Source organism: Myotis lucifugus, unplaced genomic scaffold (genome assembly GCF_000147115.1).
Source record: "Myotis lucifugus unplaced genomic scaffold, Myoluc2.0 scaffold_42, whole genome shotgun sequence".
Classification (NCBI taxonomy): Eukaryota; Metazoa; Chordata; class Mammalia; order Chiroptera; family Vespertilionidae; genus Myotis; species Myotis lucifugus.
Window position 1 is genome coordinate 6,076,916 of NW_005871090.1, and position 26,900 is coordinate 6,103,815.

The 26,900-nt window shown below is 40.6% G+C and overlaps 1 protein-coding gene across 1 annotated transcript in view; it reads left to right on the forward strand.

Moving 5' to 3' along the window:
- The window catches only part of MACROD2 (MACRO domain containing 2), a 1,891,634-nt gene that overhangs the window by 1,751,165 nt on the left and 113,569 nt on the right, over window positions 1–26,900 (forward strand). Inside the window, exons 11-12 of the mRNA XM_023753208.1 lie at window positions 11,375–11,437; window positions 16,228–16,296. Of these exons, the coding sequence (XP_023608976.1) occupies window positions 11,375–11,437; window positions 16,228–16,296 (132 nt within the window). The remainder of the gene's footprint in view (window positions 1–11,374; window positions 11,438–16,227; window positions 16,297–26,900) is intronic.

Below are 26,900 nucleotides of genomic sequence, written 5' to 3' on the forward strand. Positions count from 1 at the left end.
GGGGGTCCTAGGTCCCTCCCTTTGCTGTCAGGGCTCCAGCAGGGCTTAATCACTGAGACTCTGCAAACATAATGCTCACTTTCACCTGGGTCTTGTTTCCCAACCTGTGGAATAGTCCCTCTTCCCTCAATTCATCCTACTCCCTTTCTCTGGATATTTCTTATTTAGCTCCACCTTGTGCACTTACCATCTACGCTCCAGTCCCACTGGCCACCCCCTGTCTTCAAAGATACCATCATCTTTCTCACATAGGAACCTTTGGACATGCTCTTCACTCTACCAGTAACACACATCCATGTCTCCCTTTCTTACATCATTAATTTGTACTGATTAATTTCATGTGGTAAATGCCTTATTCTTCAGTTCAAATGTCCTTTCCATGGGGAAGGCCCCTCTGATGATCTTGGCAACCTGTACTTCTCTCCATTAGTATCAAGACTGGGGATAATATGATTGTGAAATTATTTGGTTTAAATGGCTTAGGTTGGTCCCGCAGATGTAAGTCAAGGATTCAAGGGCAAGCAGCTGATTTAAGGATTGATCCCAGGAAGCACCAAGAGGGAGGGAGCAGAGTAAGACCAGGAAGGGAAGGAAACAAATACAGGTACAGATTGTCCTGTGGACAGCTTGGACTGGGTCCTGAAGGAGAACTCTGGGAGGTGATGTGGGATGTGCCTCAGAGTTGTCCCTCTCAAGGGGCACAGAAGCAGGATATTAATGCACCTACTCCGGTACATGATTGGTTGAGGGCTGCTTCCTGATTGGCTGCTCAGGGCAAGCATCCTGTAGAGACTAGAATAAATCCTAAGGCAGAGGGCCACAGGTGTTTATGAGCAGAAGCCACCGCAGTGCAGGGAAATCAGAGGTGAGTGCCAAAGGACAGCGGTAGGGATTTGTGGGCTCCGGCTACAATATCTATCAGCTCCACAGGGCTGAGCTCCAGAGTCCCTTCCCTCACTAGTTATCTCTAGAGCAGAGCCATCCAATAGAAATGAAACGTGAGTCACAAAAGCATTTGTAATTTTTACTGTTTTAAGAGCAATGTTAAAAATAGTGAGAGAAACAAGTTACATTAATTTTAACCCTATATTTTACTTAACTCAGGATAGCCAAAGTACTGTCAGTTCAACATAGAATCAATATAAAAATTGTTAATAAGATACGTTTCACTGTTTTGTGCTGTTTTCACAATCCGACGTGTATTTGACATTTACCAAACATCTCAGATTGGAAGTACTGAATTTCAAGTGCCCAATAGCCACATGGGGCTGCCTGCTATCACACTGTGCAGTGCAGCGCTAACAACAGAGACTGATAGACACGGGTTGCTCAATAAATACCTAATCAATGACAAAGGTCTTGGCTGGGGCAGGACTCTACTGAAAGATTACCCTGACCCCTCTGGCCTGAATTTGGTTGCTTCCTCCAAGATCCCCCACAGCCCTCCCTGCTTCTGCCAGCACATGGTTTGTTGTATTTAACCCGGGTTGTGGGTCACCCACTGTCTCCTCAGTAAGCTCAGGTAGGGTAGCCCCCCCCCCTTTTTTGTTCCTCTCTCTGTAGCAACCACACAGCATCTAGAACAGAAGAAACCTTCCCAACTGCATCAGTTTTCTTCACGGATGCATTCATTTTTAAGATAAGGTGACAATATAGTTTTAGTGAAATTGAAAAGGTACATTTTATAGATTTATTTCATGAAAAGCCTAACATTTCTTCTTTCTACTAAGAAATATTACTGTAATCTTAAGGGAGTACTCAACTAGTGGCTACAGAGAGTCAGAAGAAGTTGGAAAATGAGCAATATTAATGAAGCTAAGAATGGGCTATTGGTAGCCATATTTAATGAATGAAAATAAATCATAGGATCCTTTCTGTTCTTACCACTTAATACTCCAGAGCCTGGACCAGTGGTTCTCAAAGTGTGGTGCCCAGACCACAGCAGCAGCATCACCTGGGATTTTGTTAGAATTGCAGATGCTCGGGCCTCTTCCAGCTCTGCTGAACCAGAACCCAGTTCTGTATTTTAACTACCCCCCCTCCCCGCCCCCAAAGGGATGCTGATGCACTGAGAAGTCTGAGAAACACTGCTCCAGATTCCTCCAGACAGAAAGCACTGGGTCCCAGGGAAGGCAGTTTCCCAGAACTAAATTTTCACATGAATAAAACATGCTCTCTCTGCTCAAAGGTGTGTGGTTTCTGCCCTTGTGAATTATTTTCATGTGAAATAAATAGAATAATATGTTGAAATTTATTCTGGTACAATGTCAAATAGCTATTAAGTAAACATTTGGTTAAACAAAACCATTACTAGATGTCTGCCTTTTTAAAAGATAGATAAAAGACTAATAGAAAGCACTGTTATTTTTATAGTTGATAGTACAGTTAGGAGTGGTTGTCAATTTTCATCCTCTATAGGGTGATAATTTGAGTAAGGGAACATTTTTGTAAAACATTCATACTGAATTGTGGAAAACCCATACATTGCTTTCATCCTAAACTTCAAAATTCCAAACCAGAATCTTAAAATGTTTATTTTTCACCACTTAAACTAGCATGTTTCCACACTAAAGGAGCAACTATTTCAAAGAGGATCTAGGATAGAAACACAAAGATTAAGGTTTTTACTTCCTATGATAATGTGGGGCTGCTTGCTACTTCAAATGTTCATGTATTGAATGACCCCCTCCCTGAGGACACCTGTACTCCCTACAGATACATCCTTAACCAGTGATTTCCCAGAGAGCATTGTGGATAAAGCAAAGTGGAGAACTGAAGCACTTACTTAGATATTCCTCATTTAATTCAGCTCAAATACCCACCATTTATTCAGATTTACAGAAATGAGATAAAATTTTCTATTTTCCTCTGTGTAATTGTCTTTAGCCTCAATTTTACCTTGTGCCTCTCATGAAACCACTCCATCCATCTTCGTTTTGTCAACTCCTAAAGGGAAGGCCTTTTGTCTTCTGAACAGGCTAATGTATTCCCTCTCCACAATATTGACCTTTGTAGGTACTCAGCAAACATTAATTGATGACAGAGATACCAAAGAGCTTTTGATTTTATTTCTGGAATGATTCTTCTTTGAATGATTCAAAGAACATTTTTAATATACTTTCTATTCTTCAACAAAAAAAGCAAAACGATGTCTCTTCTTGCCAGTTCAGATTTAAATCTGCATCGAGCACAATGTGTGCCTGTTTTAAACAAATGTGTAGACATACCAGTTATCTCAATTCAGAAATATAAATGACAATACAGAGAAATAGATATTTTAGGGCTTAAAGTTAATGACAAAACACAGTTGTTGGTGTGTTTAAGACAGTGAGAAAGCTCAAAGAAATCCCACTGTAATACTACTATACTAACTTTATTCTAGTTTCCCACACCATAATTTTCCCATTTATGGTATAGACTTGAGGTTATGTGCACACCTGAAAACTAGTGTAATCCATGGCCAATTCACCAACATAGGTCAACTAGTAGAATAGCCATAAGCTTCGGGATAAATTGGCTACTAGCCCTACTTACACCATGAGGTCATTGAAGGTCTTTGGGAAAGTTGCTTGATTCCCATTGTTGATTCCTTAATCTAAAAAAAATGCCATATTAATATATTTCTTATTATTGTCATTCCTTAATAGTTATTGATTGTAAGCAGGATGCTTTGTCTCTGTGAGGCTCTGCACCTTCCCCAGGGATGACCATGCTAATGAAGTGTTTGTAAATTATTTGGAAATCCTTGGATTAAAACTAACTGTATCAGAGTAAAAGTACTTGTATTAACATGCCATATGGGAGAACCATATGTTACCTATTAAGAGGGTATGTGTGGTATTTAAAATAGCTCTTTGGGGTATTGCCCTGTGCTATTTTTAACCAAGATATGCCAAGGCAAGTTTTAGTATCCCAGGGTCACACCTTCAGGGTGGAAATCTGCCGAGTTCAGCCCCTCTGCAGGTATTTGTTGAGTACCTTATTGAACACTTGGCACTACCTACGCTCATACAAAATATCTGGAAGGGACAGTTGCATGTTCTTCTCTCATATGTGTCCTTTTCTCAACATGCATCACACTTAGGTCTCCCCTGACAAACACATATTCTTGAAAACATCAGGTTCAATGATTTCCTCTTCCCTCTGCTGGACAAATATGCCGTTTGGGGACATTCCTAGAAAAATACAAGACCAAGATGATAGTCTTCTCTGCCCCATAATTGAAGATCAACTTGTAGGTCTTACATTCTCTCTGTGAATGGGGCATGCTTATGACACCATTAGATTTTATTCTGAGTAGAAGTGGTTCTGGCAACCAGGACAGCACTGCTCAGCATTCCCGCCAACTAACTATCCATGTCCCACCATCTTCTTAACTACGAGGTATTCAGTCTCTCTAATCTGGATAACTATTTTATAACAAGTTCACAGATAATCTTCACTAGCCTGGGGAAGGGATTCCTTCTCTTAACTAACTGCCCAGTAAGAACACAAAATGGTGATAGGTAGAGCATAACAAGAGCCTGGGTTCAGTGTCTTTCTCACATATCAGATGAACCTTGGATTTCATAAGTAATCTATATTCCATGAGTACATTTCTAATAGTCTTGACTAGAAGATAATTTCTCTCTTTTTTTTTCCTGATTGCTTTGTGAGGTAGCCATATAAGGCCAAGTACGGGAAGAGCATATTTCATTAATTCACAAATATTATTGAACACCTACCATATGGCCCTTCTAAGTACTTAGGAGACATCAATCAGGTAATGACACAAACAAAGATGCTTGCCTTGGAGGCATTTACAGTCAAATGGGAACAGACAGACAGGAACAATGAATATAATACCTATCTAAATTCTATAGAAGGTGATAGTAACTGGGGGAAGGAGGGAGACAAAAATAAAAAGTAGGTTAGGATAAGAAGAATGGAGTGGGTGTGAATGGGGACATGAGACCTAATTGGAAAGGGGACAGGTGAGCCCAGACTGGAAGGAACTGGGGAAAGCACTCCAGGCAGGGGTATGGGCGGTAGAAAGATCAGGAGAGCAGAGACCTAGTGTGCTGGAGGAATAGCACCGGGAACCCAGTGCAGCTGGGGCAGGGGAAGTGGGAGGAGACTAGAAAGAGGTCAGGGCAGGAAAACAAGTCTCCAGCACATGGGGCCTTGATGCCTTTGGGTTTTTTAGAGCATTTGGCAGGGAAATGGTATGATTTGACTAACATTTCAAGACAAACAATTTGGCTTCTTAGTTGAGAATAGACTTTGAGGACGGAGCTGAAGGAGAAAAGCATGATTGGAGTCATTATCACAACCCAGGAGAGAGGGATGAAGGCTGGCCCAGGGGTGGTGAAAGCAGATGGACTTGAACTCCATGTGCTCCCTGAACATCACTACATTTGACTTTTAGGAGCCATTTTGTGCGATCAAAGAGATGTGACATTTTAAAACTAATCCACCATTTAATGAGGTTCAACCAGAGGCTCAATAGACACCAGGTGCTTTTTCTACATCGAGAACTACAATATGTTTCAAGCAAAAAAAATAATAATTACTGCTTAGGGGAAAATGACATTTCTTTCTCAGTCCTGTGACAAGTGCTTGTGGACCCCAAGGATTTTAGGACTGTGCTGGGTACTGAGGACAACACAGGAACAGCGAGGGCATCTCTCTTACAATTTAGCTCTCAAGGGTCAGAAGAGGTCACAGAAATCTTTAAGGCAAGAAAGAGAGACCTCAGGCTTTGGCATATCTGGATCTGAGGTTAAATCCCAACTCTGCTGCTAATTGTGGGACTTCAGGGAACTTGACCCTCTGCAACCTTGATTTCTTCATCTCTAAAAATGTAGATAAAAGTCCGACTCAGAGAACTGTTACAATGTCATGGTAATTGCACTTAAAGAGTCATGTGAGGCATGAGAATAATGAGGCACCCAACTCAGGAACTTACTTTCGGAAGATGAATCTGTTGAAATAACTCAATCAGCTGATGAGTTCCAGAACAAAGTGTTTCAAACTAACCTTCCCTGGTCCCTCCTTCCTTCCCTTCCCTCCCTTCCCTTCTTCCCTTTCTTCCTTCCTCCTTCCCTCTTTCCTGCCTTCTTCCCTCCCTTCCTTTGCTTCCTTCCTTCCCTCCTTCTTCCCCTCCTTCCCGCCTTCCTTTCTTCCTTCCTTCCCTTTTTCCTAAAGCCATTAGGTAGAGCTTAGCAAGGTTGGTGTTCACATTGAAGGGGGCAGGGTGGAAGAGATGCAAAATACCCAGCACAGAGCTTGGCCAGGGATGGGGAAGCTTGTCTGTTTCAGATTAAAGGGGACTAAAGAGACATGACAGCTAAATGCAGTGTGTGATCCCCGATTGCTATAAAAGATATTATTGAAAATTGTTCAAACTTGTTTGCACCATAGTTATGGAAGAGAATGTCCTTGTTTGTAGAAAATATACTAAAGTATTCAAGGCTGATGGGGGTGATTAGGGGGTGATTATGTCCCAAATTTGCTCTCAAATGGTTCAGGAAAACAAAGTTTCTTATAACTTTCTGTTGTTTAAAATTATGCCCAAATAAAAATACCTTTAGCATTAAAGAAATAATTCTGGAGTTACAGCATTGCACCTACTTGGTTTAAGTTTCAGAAGAGCTCAATTCTCCATATTCTCAGTGTTCTGTGTTAATCTATATGAGACTATAGTGTAGTTCTTCTGCTATTTTCATATTATCATTTTCCCACATTTTTGCTGACCAATAATGAAAATACCTTACCCAGACACAAATATTAGTTACTTTTCCAAGGAAGCAATATTGGGCGCTGGCATCAGCTGGTTGAGTTGAAATCCAGCTGCCAGCACTTGCTAGCTGTGGGCCCTTAGGCACATTCCTTAACATCGCTGCACTTCAGTGTCCAGATTCATGAAACGTGGATAATAATAATGTCAACCTCATTGAGTTGTTCTCAGAATTAAATTTGATAATCTTTTCAAAGCATGAAGACACTGAGTAGAACATAACTAATATTCAATAAATGTTAGCTAGTGTTAGCTAGTATCTTGCTGCCTACATGGCTCTATTAAATAAAATATAAACATCACAGTTGGCAGTACATCCTCTTTGACAGCATGCCCCCCTTACATAAGGTACATTTAGTTTTCAAGCGTGTATCCTCTAGAGAGTTTTAAAATATGACAGATGAAAATGTAGCTGGTTGTCAAAATACAAAATTAACGACTAAATTTTTATAAATAAAAAGTGCTAATTAAAAAAATCTTTGAGCCCTCCTGACTTGAGAAAAAATAATATTATAGTATTTGTATTAATCAGCTATTTTACAATGATACTGTGACAAATCACCCCAAAATGCAGTGCCTTACAACAAAAATATCTATTCTCATGATCACAGGTGGTGCAGGTTGGCTATGCTCAGTTGATGTAGGTAGTGCTCTGTTGGGCAGCACATTTTCAAGGTGTGAGTTGTCTGGGCTTAACTCCAAACTGTGGCTCGGGTTGAAATCTGCGCCATAATATCTCTCCTCTTCTTTAAACCAGTGCTAAAGGGCATTTCTTATCACAGCAAGCGTCAGAAGCACAAGCACCAAGTTCAATTATGCAGCACATTTAAGCCCCTTGCTCACATCGTGTCCACTAATATTTCATTAGTCAAATCAAGTCACCTGGGGTCAAGTCCAACATCATTGGAGTGGGAAGTATTCTCTGCCTACAGTGGGAGGACACTGAGATGTATAATACATTGCAGGAGACTGAAGAATTGGAGTCTATAATCCAATTTGCAATCCACAGTGTTTGAATGGCCTGTGCTCTGTCCATGTCCAGAAATCTCGGGAGTTTTGTAAGAAATGGCAACAGTGCACCAGCAGGCAGCAAGCAGCAGGCAGCAGGTTGTTGCCACAGCTGTAAGGATGGATTTGCTCTGATTTACTTTCCATCCCACGCACAGTTCACAAAAGGAACTACAGATATCAGGAAAGTAATTTGTGGCCATGACATTGAGATTTTGCCCTTGCAAAACTTTTCTATATGGAATGACACATGGACTGCATACTTATCATCTTCTAACCAGTAGTACATTCCTTCCACTTACATGAATTCACTTTACAGCAGAAGTCTCTCATTTTTATTTTTATAAAATTTCTGATATATCTCACATATAGTATATGCTCAATATATATGTGTTGAAACAGTGAGAAGCAGTGTATTAATATTGGAGAAACAAAAATAATGCCACCCCTAGAATTCTCACAGGTCACTGTGGTCTTGAGCATAGGAAAATAAAGCATCATGTGACACATCAATGCTGTGGAAATTTATGTTCTGAAGTAAATAATCACCTTTTGGTGTATTAACAGAGAACTCAGCTCTTCTAGGACTTTTTTTTAGCTAACAAAATAGTATGTTACTTTCCTGTATTTCTTCACGTTTATTATACGCCTTTTTTTTAATTTCAGAGAGGAAGGGAGAGAGATAGAAACATCAATGATGAGAGAGAATCATTGATTGGCTGCCTCCTGCACCCCTACTGGGGATCGAGCCCACAACCCAGGCATATACCCTTGACCAGAATCAAACCTGAGACCTTTCAGTCCATAAGCTGGCGCTCTATCCACGGAGCCAAACCAGCCAGGGCTATTATATGCCTTTTAAACCCTTCTAAAAACCAAACATTTAGATTCCCCACTCCACTCAACTTTATTGTTTATGTGCTTCCTGTGAAGATAACTAGACAGACAAGGCTGATAAAAGAAAGCTTGTCCTTATAAAATCCTTATGGGTAAACGTGTAATGAGATATTTTTTTTCCTACCAGTAGAAACCCACTGTTTCACTAAAAACTCACCCATTTGAGGCATTTAAAATGGATGGAAAGTTATAAGGCAGCCAAACTGTCCTTTTAAAAGAGTGAAATGAATGCTAATCTAATTGCCCAAAAATGCATCAACTGGGTTTTGAAAGCAAGACTTCTACACTGGGTCCCCCTGCTGGATTTGCAGGTGCATGTCTTTGCAAATTGGTGGCCCTTTTCATTTGAGGGCATGTGACTCCAATGACAAATCCAGCATTCTTCTAGGATGCATGTTCTCCCTGATAAACATGCAAAGTGTCTCTTGAGTTTTCTGCCCAAAGGCAGAAATGCTGTAACCAGAACACTGTTTGGCCAAGACTCAAAGTGGAAAACAAAAGCATGCCACTCGGTGACTGCATGAGGGAATGGGAGGGCATGGAGGATAAAGGTAAAAACTCAGTAACAGTAGACTAGGAAGACAGCCAAACTGGTTTGTATTGACTCGGGGGTCTGCCCATGAATTTCCTTTTCATGCATTTAGAACTGCTGGAACCAATTTCTCACTTTCCTATGACTTAATTGTTCTCTTTCCCTTCCTCTCTTCACAAGAAAGTGTTTTAACCCCCACTCCTTAGGAGATGTGGTAACTAGACTAATTTTAAAGGCAACCTGTCACTGTAAACTTCAAGCCTATGGTGAAATTCGTGTTAAAAGGTCCGTCTGTTGGGTGAGACAGATAAGTTGGCAGATTTTTCCTGTTTGACTCTGAGCCTGTTTGATGAGAGGAAGAGGGGACATACTGACCTATGTTTTTGACACGTGCTCCTGCACTAACTTGCCTCATTAAGGGAGCAAGAGCAGCTGGGATGGCTGTTTCCTTCCCAGAACAAAAGCCAATGCCGTAGCCCACTCAGAGAGCCAGAGAGAAAATGTCAGATCATCACGTGGTCATTGTAAAAACGCAATGGAGAACATTGGATTTAGGTGGCTACAGAGCTGCCCCAGGTCCTCATATTAAAAGTTAGACGGTGTCCCCTAAGTTGTCCCCCAATGCAAGGCAGAGGTAATTCTATCCATACTCACGCATCCAATGATAGCATTTCTTCCCCACCGAGTGTCACTCTTTCTATACATTTACTTTTGTCATTCCATTATAAACTTTTTCTTTCATCGAGGTCAATTCTGAATGTTTTCCCATCTGCAACTCTCTTCACTAGGTTATTTTATAGTGTGGCTTGGGGAAATGTTTCCCATTGCTTCTCTGAGGCTCTTGTTTTAGCTCTGCTAGTTGAGATTTCTGGGGAAAATTCACCACCTCTTGCCTCTGGATGAAGAGTTAATAGTAATAGCAGATGGTGGGTCACAGCACTCCAACAAAACAAGGTTAAGTGATCTGGGCCTGGTTGCTGGTCAGGAATTTTAACGGGGCTCAGCTGGGTGATTCTTCTGCTCCTTGTGTTTTTGGCTGAGGCCCTTGTTCAGCTGCATTCAGCTGGCAGCTGGGCTGGGTTAGAGGCTATAAGAAGGCTTCACTCACAGGTCTGGCCCCTTGGTGCTCTGCCGTGTGGCCCTTCACTCTCTATTTGGTAGGTTAGCCCGCGTGTCTTTACAGCATGACAGCTGGCTTCCCAGAGGGAGAGTGTGGATGCTACTAGCTCTCAGTGCCCTTCGCTCAGAGGGCCTACATCACCTCCATGTTTCATTGGTCTAAACAAGTTACAGCACCAGTCCAGATCCAAGGAAAGGGGAGAGAGATTCCACTTCCTGATAGACAAAGGATACAGTAATGTATGCTGGTAGTGTCTGCGTCTCTGTTTTCTGTACTTTAACTACATGTTTTATATTTTGTTTCTGTGTCTTTATATAAATTTATCATTAAAAAAATTTTCCAAACTAAAAGAGACTTGGAAAGCCTCCCAGTAATGAGTTATAAAATATGCCTTTATTTGCCTTTGAAAAGTTTGTTTTTCTACACATAAATTCAGAGAAATATATATTTTAAGCTTAAAGAAAATGTTAGTTTCTAGTGGATAGCCACCATTGCAGCTGCCCAGTTATTTATTTTTCAAGGATTTATGTGTGATAGCATAAACCGGACCATCATAATTTGTTCAAGATGAAATATTTCATAGTGTAGATATGTTAGGCTTTGATGTATATGTTAAATAAAAATAGATATTTTTACAATATATTTCAAACAGGAAAATAAAGGGCATAGAAACTTAACCAAGTTTTCTTACACAGTGTATATTGCTTGAGTCAAGGGAGAAAAGATTGGATTTAAAATCTGTATTGCATTTTGGGAAATGCTGTGCGAGGAGAGAGATGTTACTAGAACTGCTGAGTGAATTTTGTTTACTGCAGTTCAACATTTCATCAAGCAAATCGTGTGGAAGGGAGGAGTATAAATGCACCTTTTTATGTAGGTAATTTTTCTGTTTCATACCTCTGATTCATCTCTCTGCCTTGCTTTATGGGGAGTCATGCTACATTGGTTACAATTAATTTCAGTGCTGCATATTAGCCATAAAGAGATATTTTATAAATTGACTTGATGTAATGTTTTCCCTCTGTGGTTTTCTTGAAAGATGAGAACGGTCCAGAGGAAAAGCCAAGCGTGGAAGAAATGGAAGGGCCGAGCCAAGAAGCAGGTGGGCTCAGATTTCTTTTGAAGAGTCTCCTAGGCCTCATCCACAGAGGTGAACAATGACTTTACTCAGTACTGTTTTCTGAAAATGCTTCTACTTTTTACAGGTTAACTTCACTTTCATTCAGGTCTCCCCCAGGAAGCCACCAACTCTATTAACTCGGAGTCACAGGGCTTCCTCTCAGAAGGGGACATTGTCATGTCTCATTCGCCGATTCCATTTTTCTTCCATGTAATTACAGCTTGCTTAGCAGAGATCGAAGAGGGATGAGCAGAGGTTGGAGTGTCCAGTCAGAGCGTGGCTGACTTAGGGCAGGTTTAAATGAGCAGATGTGATTTGGGCGGGGGAAAGAAAGAAATGAAAAATGTTTAAAGGAATTAAATGAGAGCCTTCCCCTCCACAATGAGTGGAGTGTTCTTTACTGTTTTGCATTACATTTTGAAGAGCCACATGTCTGGTTATTTCTCTGCGTGTTGTGGGAGGTGGTGTCGCTGAGCCTGACCACCCCACACACAAAGCTGAAGGGAGATCTGAAGGCTTCTTGACTTCCCCTCTATTCACCACAGAACAGATGTATCAATTGAATGTTTACAGATCTTCGACTGTAGATTACAAACTGAACATTTAAAAAATGTTCAAAAGACTCCAAAGAGATTGTGATCACCTTCAAGGTATCATCTCTTTTCGGCCCATTTTGTACTCAGGCGCGCTCTCCTTTAAAAACAATAGACACAATTATGCAGCGATCAACATAACCGCCCAGCCTAAAATACCCTCTTCTCTTTAGTTTGCAGGTCGTTCTCCCAGTTTTAATGAGCCCGTGGTGCTGGGGTGGATGGGGGGTGCATTTTTGAAATAGTGGCTCTATCTAATGTGTGCCAGGCACGTCCTGGGCCCTCTGCTGAAATCTTGGAAATAAACCAGGTGTTGGGATAAGTTTTGCAATGGAAACTTCCTACATTAACCTTGGAACTTTAGCAAGAGAACTGGAGGCTTTTATTATTGACCTGGAAGATGGAATTGAGGAAGGCCAATCAGAGAAAGCACTGAAGCAAGGCAGCAGGGACCTTGCTCAGCTGCGACGGGGTCAGTGGGCTCCCTCTGCTGAGATGCAGTGCTTGCAATGAAATGAATTCTGATACAGCAAGCTGTTGTTATTCACGCCCCCACCCAGCTCCCGACCCACACATCATTATGCTCCCTGGAAGATGAGTCTTATGTGAAAAGCTGTCACCGTTTTGACTGTTTGGGCTGATAAATATTAGTCAGCTAACTGCTGACAGCTTAGGCCATCCTCTGAATGCTGAGGATTCACAGGTTTTTTCACTCACTGCTCCGTCTCAGATTGTCTTGATCAACATAGAATTTTCCTATTCCTGTTTACACACACGTACGCACACACACACACACCCGTATATACGTGCACACACATTTACCTGTGTTTTATTTATTTACCATTTCCCCCTTAAGCAGTTGAGAAGAGGCAGTTTCTTTATTTGGGATCATCTTGCCTGTTAGCAGGCAAGTAAAATGTAATCCCTCTTCGCTACCTCTTGGATCAATAGTGTCATTACCACAATATGGGAACCTCTCAGTGTGAAAAAACACTCCTAAATGCACACCTGAGGGGCTCCTCTTGCTCTTCCAAATGAGCCGCTGGCTGGCCTGGGCCCTAGTGGCAGGGTTCAGCTGCGACCCTGGCCAGTGCCAACACGCATTGCTATGCCCACTCTGCTCGTTTCATAGCCTCCCAATCCAAGTGCAGAGGAACTGAAGATGTGGTTCTGGTTATTAAAGCCCTTTGACCTGCTGTTATTCTTCCAAACTAAAAACACCTGCTTTTCATTCCATATAATTTCCAACTTCAATTTTGATTATACAATTTTGCAGGCCTCTTCCACATCAAGAAAAAAAATCCCACAATCTCAAACTAGCATAACCCATCCGTTCTTACTGTTGTCATAATCAGACCAAATCAAAGTTGTGGATACTATTCCTCAGTCATTCACAGGCACTGTCTGGACACTGGGACACAGCAGTAAACTATAAAGACACTATCCCTGAACGCTCAACGCTGATATTCTGATGGGGAGGTCCAGAAATAATAAACAACCAGAAGGTGTAAGATAGTGACAGATGCCTTGCAGAGAAATGAGGAAATGTAGAAGGAATACTGTGAAGGCCTGGGGAGAGAGCGGGAGGGGGGAGGAGAGGGGAACCAATGGGTGGGGAAGGGGGGCATCTGTAATACTTTCAGCAATAAAGATACATTTTAAAATTAAATTGAAAAAGTAAACATGAGATCTAAGTGATGAGATGATGAAAGTCCTTTAAAATGGAGGGAATGGGTAATGCAAATGCCTCTAGGCCAGTTTGGGTTGGCATGCTGCTGAAAGAAGGGGGGATGCCTGGAGCACGGTGGACTGGAGGAATGTGGTGTGAAATCTGGTAAGAGGTCATGGTTCCAGGTTACTTCTGACTGTATGAGATTTGATTTTATTAGAACTACAAAGAGAAGCCAGTGGGAGTTTTTAAGAAGAGGAGAGACATAAGCTATGTTTTATTTTACTTTTTATTTTTGTTCCATTTCTTTTTAAAAATTTATCTTTACTGTTAAAGTATTACAGATGTCCCCCTTTCTTCCCCCCACTGACCCACTCTACCCTGCACACCTCACAGGCCTTCACCACACTATTGTATGTGTCCATGGTTATGCATATATGTATATAATAAGCTTGCCTTGGCTGTGAGTTAAAATGATCTAAAGAGCCAAAGTGAGAACAGTTAGAAGGTACCATAGGAAAGCAATGATGGTGGTTTCTGCAACTGGAGACAAAAATGGACTGGTTTGTGTTACATTCTAGAGACAAAGGTAACAAGTTATGCTGGTGGATTGGAGGTGGGAAATGGGGAAGAAGAAAGTCCTAGGTTTGTTGTTGTTTTTAATATTTTTTATTGATTTCAGAGAGGAAGGGAGAGGGAGAGAGATCGAAACATCAATGATGAAAGAAAATCATTGATCAGCTGCCTCCTGCATGCCCCACACTGGAGATCAAACCCACAACCTGGGCATGTGCCCTGACAGGGAATTGAAGTGTGGCCTCCTGCTTCATAGGTCGATGCTCAACCACTGAGCAAAGCCAGCCGGACAAGGCCTAGGTTTTTAACACTAGTTAATTATGGGATGATGGTACCACTTACCTATACAATATGTGGAGGATTGGCCTTAGGGCACAGCTTTTGCTGAGAAAGTTAAGTAGCTCAGTTTTGGCCATGGTAAAATTGAGAGAACTCTTAGCCCAAAGGCATGTCAAAAAACCCAGTCAGACATAGAAGTCTGGATTTCTAGGGAGAGCTCTAGGCCAGAGATATGGTTTTGAGAGTCACCTGCATATAAATTATATTTAAAAGCATGAGACTGAATAAGATTCACTAGAAAGAACATGAGTAAAGAAATCAGTGGGCGCTGGGACACTGTTACATGTAGATATGTGGCAACAGGGGAGGAGGAGCAGCCACGAGAAAGTGTTTCAGAAAGAACAGAGTAAAGGAATGCTACTAAGAAATCAAGTAAGTTAAGGGGAATAGCCATTGGATTCGGCAAAGGGAGGTCGCCGCCACGTTTTGTAAGAGAATTCCTGGGCAGCATGGAAGCCAGCTGGAGTGGGTTGTGGAGAGTCTGTGCACCGAGGAAGTATATTACAGACAGCTCTTTTAAGGGAGTTTTGCTGTGAAAAGAAATAAAGAAGTGGGAAGATGTGACCTCAAGGTTAATAGTTTATTCTTTCTTTATTAAATAGGAAAATGTCACTTAACAAAAGAAAATGATTCATTATTTCCAATTATCCCCCTACTAAAATTTTTAATCTCTGTTCCAATAGAGACATGACCTAAAAGTAATAGTCATATACATTATGGACAAGACATATGCTAGAAAGTATGGGATTTGCCTTTAAATGTGTGTCAGTCGCCATGCATGTATAACGTTTTCGTTTAAAGACCCGGTTACTGCATGAAAATAATATGTACTATTCCTTTTCCAGTCGTCAAGCATTAAACATTTCAAATGCTTTTGATAATCTTTCATGTCTTAAATTTACCAGTTTCATGTTAGTAAGTTAATTATCTATTACCCCGGAAGCCAAATGTGAGTGAAATCACTGGGGTGCCCATGTACCGAGAAGACAGATAGACTCTGAGGAGGTTAATTGCTGCTCTAAGGGGCGCAGGGACCTCCAAGTTCCTTCTCCCCACTCTGCGCTTGGGTGACGTGGAATTCCCAGTGGCTTGTGGTGCTTTCCTACCAGGGATCCCCTTCTCCGGGTCTGTGCTGCCAGCCTTCAAAGTGCTCCCTGCAGGTTCACAGCCTGGCACTGCGGCGCAGAGGTGCTGTGCTAAGGAAACCAAATCTGAAAAGCACACACATGAAAGCACTTTGTGGAAACTCGCAAGAGTCTCCTTTCCTCCACAATCCGTTTTAAGAAAAATGTGTACCATTCTACTAGAGGTGGGGAAGAAGCAAAATGCCAAGGTACAATAGTACCAACAAACAGCATTATTTGCCAAAAAATAGTTTGTAGTTCATTGGGCTCTGTCTTAACTGAAGGTTTCTGTTTCATTAATTATAAGAGGGAATCACAAACCACTAACCACTTCAAATACTGTTCGGTATATGAGAGCATGAAACAGGTTCATATTCCTGTGGTCCAGTGGTGGGTGGGGGGCATGCTGGGAGTGAGGCTCTGCTTGGCAGCATTAACTCTGAGCCGGTGTTTCCCTTGTCTGCTTTGTAGATGGCGTCAGTGCTGCTACTGTGCACAGCCCTGCTTCAGAAGAGGCCGTTGAAGTCTGTAAAGACGAAGGTAAGAGGCTCCTACTACATCTAAAAATCAAAATCGCTTAGGAGGCCATTTGAGTTTGCTTTATATGGAAAAATGATGCAGCGAGCAAAATCTTATCTAATTCTCTTTAAGCATCTCTATTTCAATAAATTATCTCACCCACTCTGCTTTATTCCATATCTGCCTCTTAGAATTTACATGTGCATTTACATTTGTTCCTCTGAAATGTAACTTTGTGAAACAAGAGAATGATTGGAGAAATTATGTTTAAAGATGTTTAAACAGAATTAGGCATTTCTGCTGTTTATGGCTACTCTTCAGGAATAAGTTAAAAGAGTGGCTTTTGGGAACCACCTACCAGAGAGCTTCATTATCCAGACATAAGAAGGAAGAAGTTTGAAAAGCATCCTTAGAAATAAATCTTTGGCAAGAGCATCATTCCTCATTCTATGGACAGTTACTATGAGGAAATGTTGCTGACCCAAGTATCTCCAAAAGAAGAAAAAAGTTGATTTAGGTTATAGGAGAAAATTTGAGGGAGAAATAGTGGAGACATTCATGCTTCTATGTCTCCGGGTCCATATATATATATAAAATATTTTCTTTCCCTCCTGACTAAAGGTAACATTTGTCTTTCCCCACACAAAAAGGTAACATTATTTTATTTATTTTTTGATATCTATTTTTTAAATTTTATTTTTCAATTACAGTTTATATTCAGTATTATTTTGTGTTAGTTTCAGGTGTACAGCATAGTGGTTAGACAATCTATACTTTACAAAGTGCTCCCCTTGATATTTTAAGTACCCACCTGGCACTTACAGTTATTACAATATTACTGAGTATATTCCCTAGGCTGTGTTTTATATCCCTGTGACCATTTTGTAACTACCAATTTGCAGTTCTTAATCCCTTCACCTTAAAAAGGCAGTATTATTTTATATCTGTCACTGGTAACTACTGAAAAATCCTTCTGTTGTAGTTGTACAAATGGACATCTGGTGATCTACTTGAGACTTTTGGATGGATATGCTCAGTGCATTTCTTTAGTTTGGAGTGTTATGAAAATAAACCCATACTTGACAATTGATCCTAGCATAGTTTCTAAATGCCTTGAACTGGTGTTTAGAAAATTAAAGTTGTCCTAAAAGTTTAATACACAGCTATTTGCATCATTCATTTCATGTTGCCTGGTAAATGAGCTTTTCTAAATGAGGTTTCCTATGTACTGAGGGGGTTTGAGATGGGTGAGGGCTGCCTGCAGCTGGGAAAATAAGTCCCTCATTCCTGAAGGGGGATCTGGGTGGCCCAACACCATCCTCTAGAGTCTACACTGTTATTTCAATGGCCCTTATCTTGTTCATTGCCACTTTTAAAATGAATCCCTTAGCAACTCCCTTCATCTACTCAGATATGTGTTCTGACATTCCTGGTTTTATCTGATATATTTATCCCTGATCACTTGGTATATCTAAAAATACAAATAATGTCAGATAGTCACATAGGTTCCGATAAGAAAGTCAGCTCATTTTAGACAGAGAAATAAACCTGACCAAGTCAGAGTGAAAAGACAGAAAGTGATGTTCCTCCTAAGTAAATAATTTTGGACATTCCAATCATGTAGCTGTGAAAGAATTTTTTTGTAAATGTCATGAAGTTGAATGGCAGAGTTTAGGAAACAAGATAGAGAACCTAATTTAAGTTCGTGAAGCTGAGGTGTTTTCCTGTTGAGTTGTTTGGTTTGGAGATATCACACCTTTATAGAAACACAATGTTTGTGATGTTTCTTGAAGCTTTCAGGATCCCACACCATTAATTGCTCATGCCAGGATCAATTTCTCAGAATGCTTTTAGGATTTTTTTTTCTACATGAAATTTGTAATGGTGGCAACTCCAAAGAGTTCTGTGATATATTACAAATGCAGTTCCCTAATAATGACTAATTGTGAAGTTTTAAGGATTTTACTGAAATACATTTTTAATATTCATTAACCTCTTGATCTAGGGAAAAGTGTTTTAAAATCCCCATTAGCATGTAAACCACTACAAATAGAGCATATAGAATATAATAATTTGCCTTTTCCTTCTTGAAACAGCATGTACCAATGTTTTTGTTTTTAATTTATCTTTATTGTTGAAAGTATTACAGATGTCCCTACTTTTTTTCCTATTGACCCCCTCCACCTTGCACCCACCCTTCCCAGGCCTTCATCACACTATTGTCTATGTCCATGGACTATGCATATATGCATGTAAATTTCCCAGTTAATCTCTCCCAACTGCGCCACCCCCGCCTTCCCTCTGAGATTCATCAGTCTATTCCATGCTTCTATGTCTCTGAATCTATTTTGTTCAACAGTTTATTTTGTTCATTAGATTCCATATGTTCATTAGATTCTCATATGAGTAAGATCATGTGATACTTATCTTTCTCTGACTGGCTTATTTTGCTTAGTATAATACTCTCTAGGTTCCTTCATGCTGTCTCAAAGGGTAAGAGATCCTTCTTTTTTACTGATGCCTAGTATTCCATGATGTACATGTACCACAGCTTTTTCATCCACTTGTCTATTGAAGGGCATTTGGGCTGTTTCCAGATCTTGGCTATTGTAAATTGTGCTGCTTTGAACATAAGGGTGCATATATTCTTTCTGATTGGTGTGTCGAGTTTCTTAGGATATATTCCTAGAAGTGGAATCGTTGGATCAAATGGCAGTTCCTTTTTTATTTTTTATTTTTTTGAGGAAACTTCATACTGTTTTCTATAGTGGCTGCACTATTCTCACCAGCAGTGTATTAGGGTTCCCTTTTCTCCACATCCTCGCCAGCATTTGTCATTTGTTGGTTTGTTGATGATAGCCATTCTGACAGGAGTGAGGTGATACGTCATTGTTGTTTTAATTTGCATATATTTGATGATCAGTAACTTTGAGCATTGTTTCATATGTCTCTTGGCCTTCTGTATGGACATTGTACCACTGTTTTTAATTGATTATTAGTTGAAAGCTTAGGACTGCTATCTTGACTGGTAATTATGTAGCTTAGAATGAAAAAAAGAAATGAATTTGCCATTGAAATCTCCCAAGATTGAGGTCAAGTTGAAGTTAATAGAGTTGGGGATTCATTTCAAATATTCACTATTATTAGTTTCATGCATAAGTATATCTCCTTGGTGACAATTGGGCTATTTATGAGCTCTGCAGTTATAAGATTGCTTATAAAAGTGCATATTAAACTCTCCCATTTAAAAGGCAGAACATGTTTGCTGACCAAGCAGCCTGAAGGAGCCCTTGCTCTCTTGCCTTTGCTTCCAGACTCAGATCCTGACCCAGCATCATCTTCTTGGGTTGGGAACAAACAATCTAATGAACTGCCCTTCTCTCTCTCTCTCTCTCTCTCTCTCTCTCTCTCTCTCTCTCTCTTTCCTTCAAGACTCATCAGTAATTTCCAGCTTTTCTTGTTGGTTTGTCTGGCTTTACATTTGTTATAACTTTGGACCCCACAGGATACTAGCATCTTCTGGAGTGCAAGGCTTAGAACAAGCAAACAAAACATGGGCTGGCTCATGTGCCTTGATTTGGGAGCTGAGATTTTTTAAAAATTAAAATTTCTATGTGAAAGTTGAATAATTTTAAGAGGAAGTGTCTTCTGGGGTATCTTCTATCGCAGTGATTTTGTTCAGATGTTCTAGACATATTTCCCATTGGGTACTTAGAATGGATGCATATCATCCATGTGCCCCCACGTAATTGCTAACAGTGCAAGCTGCTGACAGAAGGAGGTACTACTGATTGGCTTATGTCACAATAGCTAGATTGTGAGCTACAGACTGAAGACACCTGTTTCCAATGATCATTACAGCCCCCAGATGGGCAGGAGTTGCATTGAGAGGATGAGATGTGAGGAGGAGGAGGAATACTGATGAGTAAGCTAATCACACAGGGGTGCCTTCCCAGGATGTGGCAGCCAGGACTTAATTGAAATGAATTCCAAGGTAAAGCTGGCTTAAGAAATTATCTATAGGTTAATAAAAATTCTAAGGTTATTTGTAAAATACTGCTTTCACTTATTTTTTGAGAGATTTCTTCCTCTACTCTTAAAAAAATACTCTAATTATTGATTTAATGGCTGTTTATACTTTAAATCCTAAAAAAAAAAAAAAAACACACCCAGGAGTACAAATCTTAAGGCTATTTAAGTTATCAAATATAGAGGTAATCACAAAAAGGGGAGTATAAATACAGGAATAAAATTCATATTAGTAATATCAAGTACTCTGGTTGAAACTACTATATAGTTATTATTATTTGAAATATAGTCAATCTTCTTAATTCAAGGAGAACTCTTCATTCTACTTGTCTCAACGCTCATAATAATAGTTCATCCTCACTCACAGCCAAGGCCCAGGCACCTTGGGTGGGGGAGGACAGCTATTTAAACACATTTTGATTCTCCTGTCTTAGTATTTTACTACCCAATTTGAATTTGAAGCTCAACCAGACCAAATCATATGTTCATCCTATATAATAAAAGGCTAATATGCAAATAGACTGAACGGCGGAATGACCAGTCGCTGTGACACACACTGACCACCAGGGAGTAGACGCTCAATGCAGGAGCTGCCCTCTGGTGGTCAGTGCACTTCCACAGGGGGAGTGCCACTCCTCCAGAAGCCAGGCTCATGGCTGGCGAGTACAGCGGTGGTGGTAGCAGCCTCTCCCACCTCCGTGGCAGCATTAAGGACCCCTTGGAGGATGTCTACCTGCTGGCTTAGGCCCACTCCCTGAGAGGGGGCAGGCCAGGCTGAGGAGGGACCCTCTCTCCCCATGGATGAATGTCGTGCACCAGGCCTCTAGTTAATAATAAAGGCAAAATCAATTAATACTCAGGTACATGCACAGCAAGCTGGGATTCCTTTAGAGCTTTGTGTAAGTCATGCCATTGCTGTTTGGTATTTATAAAGTCAGATGTCACCTGGCAAAGGATTTCTTAACCCTCACTCTAAGTTTAAGACTTGCTAGCGGTCAAATTTTCTATAGAACAGGGAGAAAGAGAGCAAAGTTAGCCTTGCCAAAGACAACAAAAGAGAAAGGATGAGGCTACGTCTAAGGGAGTAGATTGGAGAGTGTGAGAGATGAGCATAAATATTCCCAACCATACATCGCTGTAAGCCTTGGCCAGTGTGGTGGGCTCCAGATGGCTGTGAATGCTATCTCTATCCCTTGTCTAAATCTTGGGAGAGAAACAAAACATTGGCCCACCCACGAAATTCCCCTCAGGCTTCTTTGGGCTGACGTTTCTTCCTATTCTTGGTGTCCCCTCTACTAAGCATCCTCCCCTCTACCCACAAAAGTGAGACAAAGCTGCACTGATGGAGTGGGTGCCCTGTAACCCCTGGGTCTTTTGGATTTTAAGAGTCTGAAATGTGGCCCAGCTGGAGTGGCTCAGTTTGAGCATCAACCTATGAACCAGGAGGTCCCTATTTGATTCCTGGTCAGGGCACATGCCCGTATTGTGGGCTTGATCCCTAGTGTGGGGTGTGCAGGAGGCAGCTGATCAATGATTCTCTCTCATCATTGATGTTTCTGTCTCTCCCTCTCCCTTCCTCTCTGAAATCAATAAAAAATATATTATAAAAAAAAGAGAAACTAAAAATTACCATTACACTCTTAAAAAAAAAAAAAGAAAGAGTCTGAAGTGTGGAATGCAAGCTGCTGCCCACTGGCAGTTCAGTGAAGGGGAAAGAACCAACATATATAGAGTGTCTCCTATGCATAATGCGTTATGTTTAGCTACAATGTATTTTTCATTTCATAAAGAGTAACCTGAGACTCAGGAGGGAGAGAGAGACAGTGTGGGGTTGGGGAGACGAGAACCACTTCATAAGGGTGACTCCACAGCTGTTACTTACAAGCTTACATAATCTTCATTAACGATAGTGTTTTATTCCATTTTAATATAACATTTATTTTTGTTTATAATATGTATTTATTGTAAAATAATTATAAATTCAGAAAAGGATAACAGGTAAAAGCCTATAATCATTTTCTCTTTAAGGATTAAATTGTTAAAAACAAATCTTTATTCTGTTTTACTAGTTAACAATATACCAGGAACATTTTTCCCAAATCTTGAAATATTCCTCAAAGGCATGATTTTTTATTGGAGGCATAGTATTTCATCATATGGTTGTTCCACCTTTCACATAGCCAGTGTCCCAATGTTAAAGTACTTAGTAATTTACAATTTTCTCTCTATTCCAAATAATAGGGACATGCAGTGAAAAAATCTATACTAATAAGAGCGTAATATGTTAATTATACAGGACAGCCAAACAACCTTCTGGACGTCATTCCTGACTTCCTTCCGGACTAAGCCGTGGTGGCAGGGACCAAGGCAGAGGTGGTTAGGGGCAATCAGGCAGGCAGGGGAGCAGTTAGGGGCAATCAGGCAGGCAGGGGAGCAGTTAGGGGCATCAGGCAGGCAGAGGCAGTTAGGGGCCATCAGGCAGGCATGCAGAGTGGTTAGGGGCGATCAGGTGGAGTGGTTAGGGGCATCAGGTAGTCAGGGGAGCAGTTATGGGCATCAGGCAGGCAGAGGTGGTTAGAGGCGATCAGGCAGGCAGGCAGGCAGGCCAGCGGCTAGGAGCCAGCAGTCCAGGATTGCAAGAAGGTGCAGGCCAGGCTGAGGAACACCCCCCTCCCCCATGCACAAATTTCGTGCACTGGGCCTCTAGTTTTACATAAATCTTGGTGTGTAACTATAATCAGTACCTCAGGATGAATTCTTAATTCTTTGTTGATTTATGCTGGTATATAAACTTCCTGTCTTTTTCTGGGATGCCACATACATATATGGATTTTTTAAGGCTACTCTGCAATGCAAGCCATTTTGAAACTGTCTCATAAATATAACAATAGATTATGAATTTTTTCATATATTTTCACAGTCTAACATTACTTTATTGTATATTCCTATGAATGACCATCCATAATTTACTTACCCAGTCTCCTTTTTGAGTCCTTTCTTTAGTTTTAGTTTTAAATTTTATACTGGTCAGGAATATCCTTTTAACTTTGTAAATGTTCATGAACATTTCTGTAAGAAAATTCTAATAAATAGAAATGCATACAAGCCTTTGTTTTTCTACAACGAATGGAGTTCATTCCTTTTTGATTCTTTAAATAATATATGTTTGAAAGGTTCAGAGTGGGCTGGGGTCACGCACCTATGACATGAGGCCTTAATATAGCAAAAAAGATTTTATTCCAATTACCTGGTTGCAGGTGGGCTGAGTCCGAGAATGGCATCAGCAAAGAGAGCAGGGAGAGATAGGTTTTTATTAATCCTTTCTGGCTGCAAGCTGCTCTGCTGATGTAAGGGTCTGGTCCATCCTTGGTTCCTCCAATGCCAGGTGTCTTCTGGTTATCTGAGCTATGCTGTGCTCAAGGCTGCAAGCTTTCTGCAAGATATCTGCTAAGCACAATAAGTTTTTCTTTGCCCCATTTTATTCTCTTTAACCCTTTCAATGTTCATTGTAGAAAACTCAAATAATGAAAGAGAATATAAGGAATAGAGTAAACTAACATGCAATCACAGCACCCCAAGATAACTACCATTCACATTTTGAGACCATCCTTTCATGCATCATTTTGTGAATATATGCACACAAACAAAATTTTGTATAAATTGATCATATACTCTGTGACCAAGAGTCTAGTCTCTGATTTCAACTTCCGGAGTCCAGATTCCAGCCCTACCCTGATCTGTGTGACCCTGAGAAAATTGCTTAATCTCTGTGCACCTCAGCTTCCTCATCCATAAAACAGGAAGGATAATAGCAACTCCATCACAAGATACTAAAGCAAATCAATTCATTTAAACATTTTAGGACACTAGGAGGCTCAAAATTTTTATCCATTGCTAAATATATGTTTATTTTCTAGATATTGTATCATATCATACACACTTTTCTGTATCCTCTTTTGTAAGAGACTGCAAAACTTTATGGATATCTCTCTGAGTCATCTGGTGTAGATCCAATTCATCCATTTTAAAGTTCTCAGAATGTTCCATAGTGTGAATGCACTGCAGTTAATTCAGCCATTCTCCTATGATGAGCAAGAACTTTCTTTCCACTTTATTGCCGTACAAACAAGGCTGCAACAGACGTTCCTTACCCATATATCCTTATAAGCAGTGCTCTTATTTGTATGGGAAAGATTCCAGGAGTGGGAATGCTTTGAGGGGGTATGTGTTTTTAATAGATATTGCCAAATTGCTTTCCTAAAAGGCTATAACAATTTGTATTTCCATCAGCAAACATTATTTTTGTTCTTTCTAAATTTTGACAGTTCAACGGATGTAAAGTATTATCTCAATGTTTGTAAAAGGTCAGGATCATTATCCCAATTTTGCAGGTAACTGAAACTCAGAAAGCGTGAGTAACTGGTTCAGTTAACCAAAAGATAAAACCAGAATTTGGAAACCATGTCTGCCTGAACCCATAGCCCATGCTTTTTCCACCGCCCTGCCCCCTTGCTGCTTCCCACATCATGTTTTCAGAGCAAGGGCCATTCCTCGCCTGAGTGGGTAGGATGCAGGAAGGTGTAGAGCAGACAAAGGGCAGCATGGGGAAAGTTGAGACCCAGGCTAGTTGAGTAGGGCCTTGAGACTGAGACAACAGAGAGAGGAACCACTTTGTCCACATCATAATCTTGACCCTAACAGGGTCCTACAATGAAGTGGATGTATAGAAACCCCCAACCATAGACACCACTAGAAAAAAATCCCAAACCCCTTTGCATGTTGTCCATGATCTTTCTATAGTCTGGTTCCATGCCTCCTTAAAGCCCAGCACATACCTGGCTCAGTAGCCCAACTTACTTGTCATTTCCCAAAGACCTACAACAACTGGCCTACAACATCCTGCCATCCTTCTGTTGCATTAATTTTATCTGGGATCCAAAGATTCATTTCCAATATTTTATCCTTACACTGAACCCTTCTCCATCATGCTCTTCTTCCCTCTCTCCCTACCTCTCTTCCTCCATCACAAATTATCTCAGCAAACATTTTAATGACAGGAATTATGTGAGAAATGTTGGGGGGGGGATGGTCTGCCTATTTTCAACTTTGCTGAATTTCTCCCCTTTCATCATATTTCAACCCATACAATAGTGAACTGTCCGATCTGCTTCTTGAAAACATTTTGGTAAAACTTCAAAAATTATCTTGTGTATTGGATAAATAGTAGTTGTATACATGACATATCTACCTCATTAGAATGTACATATCTTAAGATTAGGTATACGTCTCATTCATTTTCATGTTCTGTACAAAGCCCAACACAGTAACTTGTTCATAGTAGGTCCTCTGTATTGGATATAGAAGCTATTGTAGAAAATGGGCCACTATTTTGTTTTCTCTGCCCATTTTGGCTTCAATCTATGTTGGCGCATTAATTTGCTAAAAAAAATGGAAGGAATGGAGGAAGAGAGGGAGGGAGGGAGGGAGGGAGGGAGGGAGGGAGGGAGGAAGGAAGAGAGGAAGGGAGGAAGGGGATTATTTAAATGAAACAAAACTTCTTTTTAGGCCACTTATAATGTTAATATCATGGCCACTTTTCTAAGATATTTATTACTGTTTTTAAGGCTTCTAATTGAGGAAATTCCTTTATAGAATTTGCCTGTTTCAGAAGTGAATTTTTTCCAAATGTCATGTAGCAATATGACAAAGATAAAGTCAACCCAGAGACTTCCTATGTGTTCATATTCTCACCCTATAAGAGGACAAAATAAAGTTCTTCTAAGTAGCAAGTGTGTATAAAGTATTTGCCATGGCTTAAGCCAATTATTCATACTTTATTTATTATGAAGCTTTTCTGATAATTTTCAGTGCTGCGATTATGTATGTATAAATTTGGATTAAGTAGGTGAACGTAAATAAAATCACTTATCTACTTTTTTAGTATTACTAATAAAAGAATAGTTATCTACCTTTAGTATAGTTTAAAATACCCTCACCTGGCAATTGGAAGACAAGTAGCAAGTACCTTCCAATTACACTTTATATATATATATATATATATATATATATATATATATATATATATATATATATTAGAGGCCTGGTGCACAAAATTCGTGCAGGGGGGATTCCCTCAGCCTGGCCTGCACCCTCTCACAATCTGGGATTCCTTGGGGGATGTCTGACTGCCAGTTTAGGCCCAATCCCACAGGGATCCCTGCAGGGCCTAAACTGGCAGTCAGTCATCCCTCTCACAATTCGGGACCGCTGGCTCCTATTTGCCTGCCTACCTGCCTGATTGCCCCTAACCACTCTGCCTGCCTGCCTGATCACCCTTAACTGCTCACCTGCCTAATCGCCCTTAACCACTTGCCTGCCTGCCTGATTGCTCCTGTTTGCCTGCCTGCTGCCCCTAACCACTCTGTCTGTCTGCCTCATCACCCCTATCCACTCCCCTGCCTTCCTAATTGTGACTAACCACCTCTGCCTCAGCCCCCGCAGCCATAGCTTCATTTGGAAGGTTGTCCGGAATGACCTCTGGAAGGTTGTTTGGCTGTCTGGTCTAATTAGCATATTATACTTTTATTATTATAGAT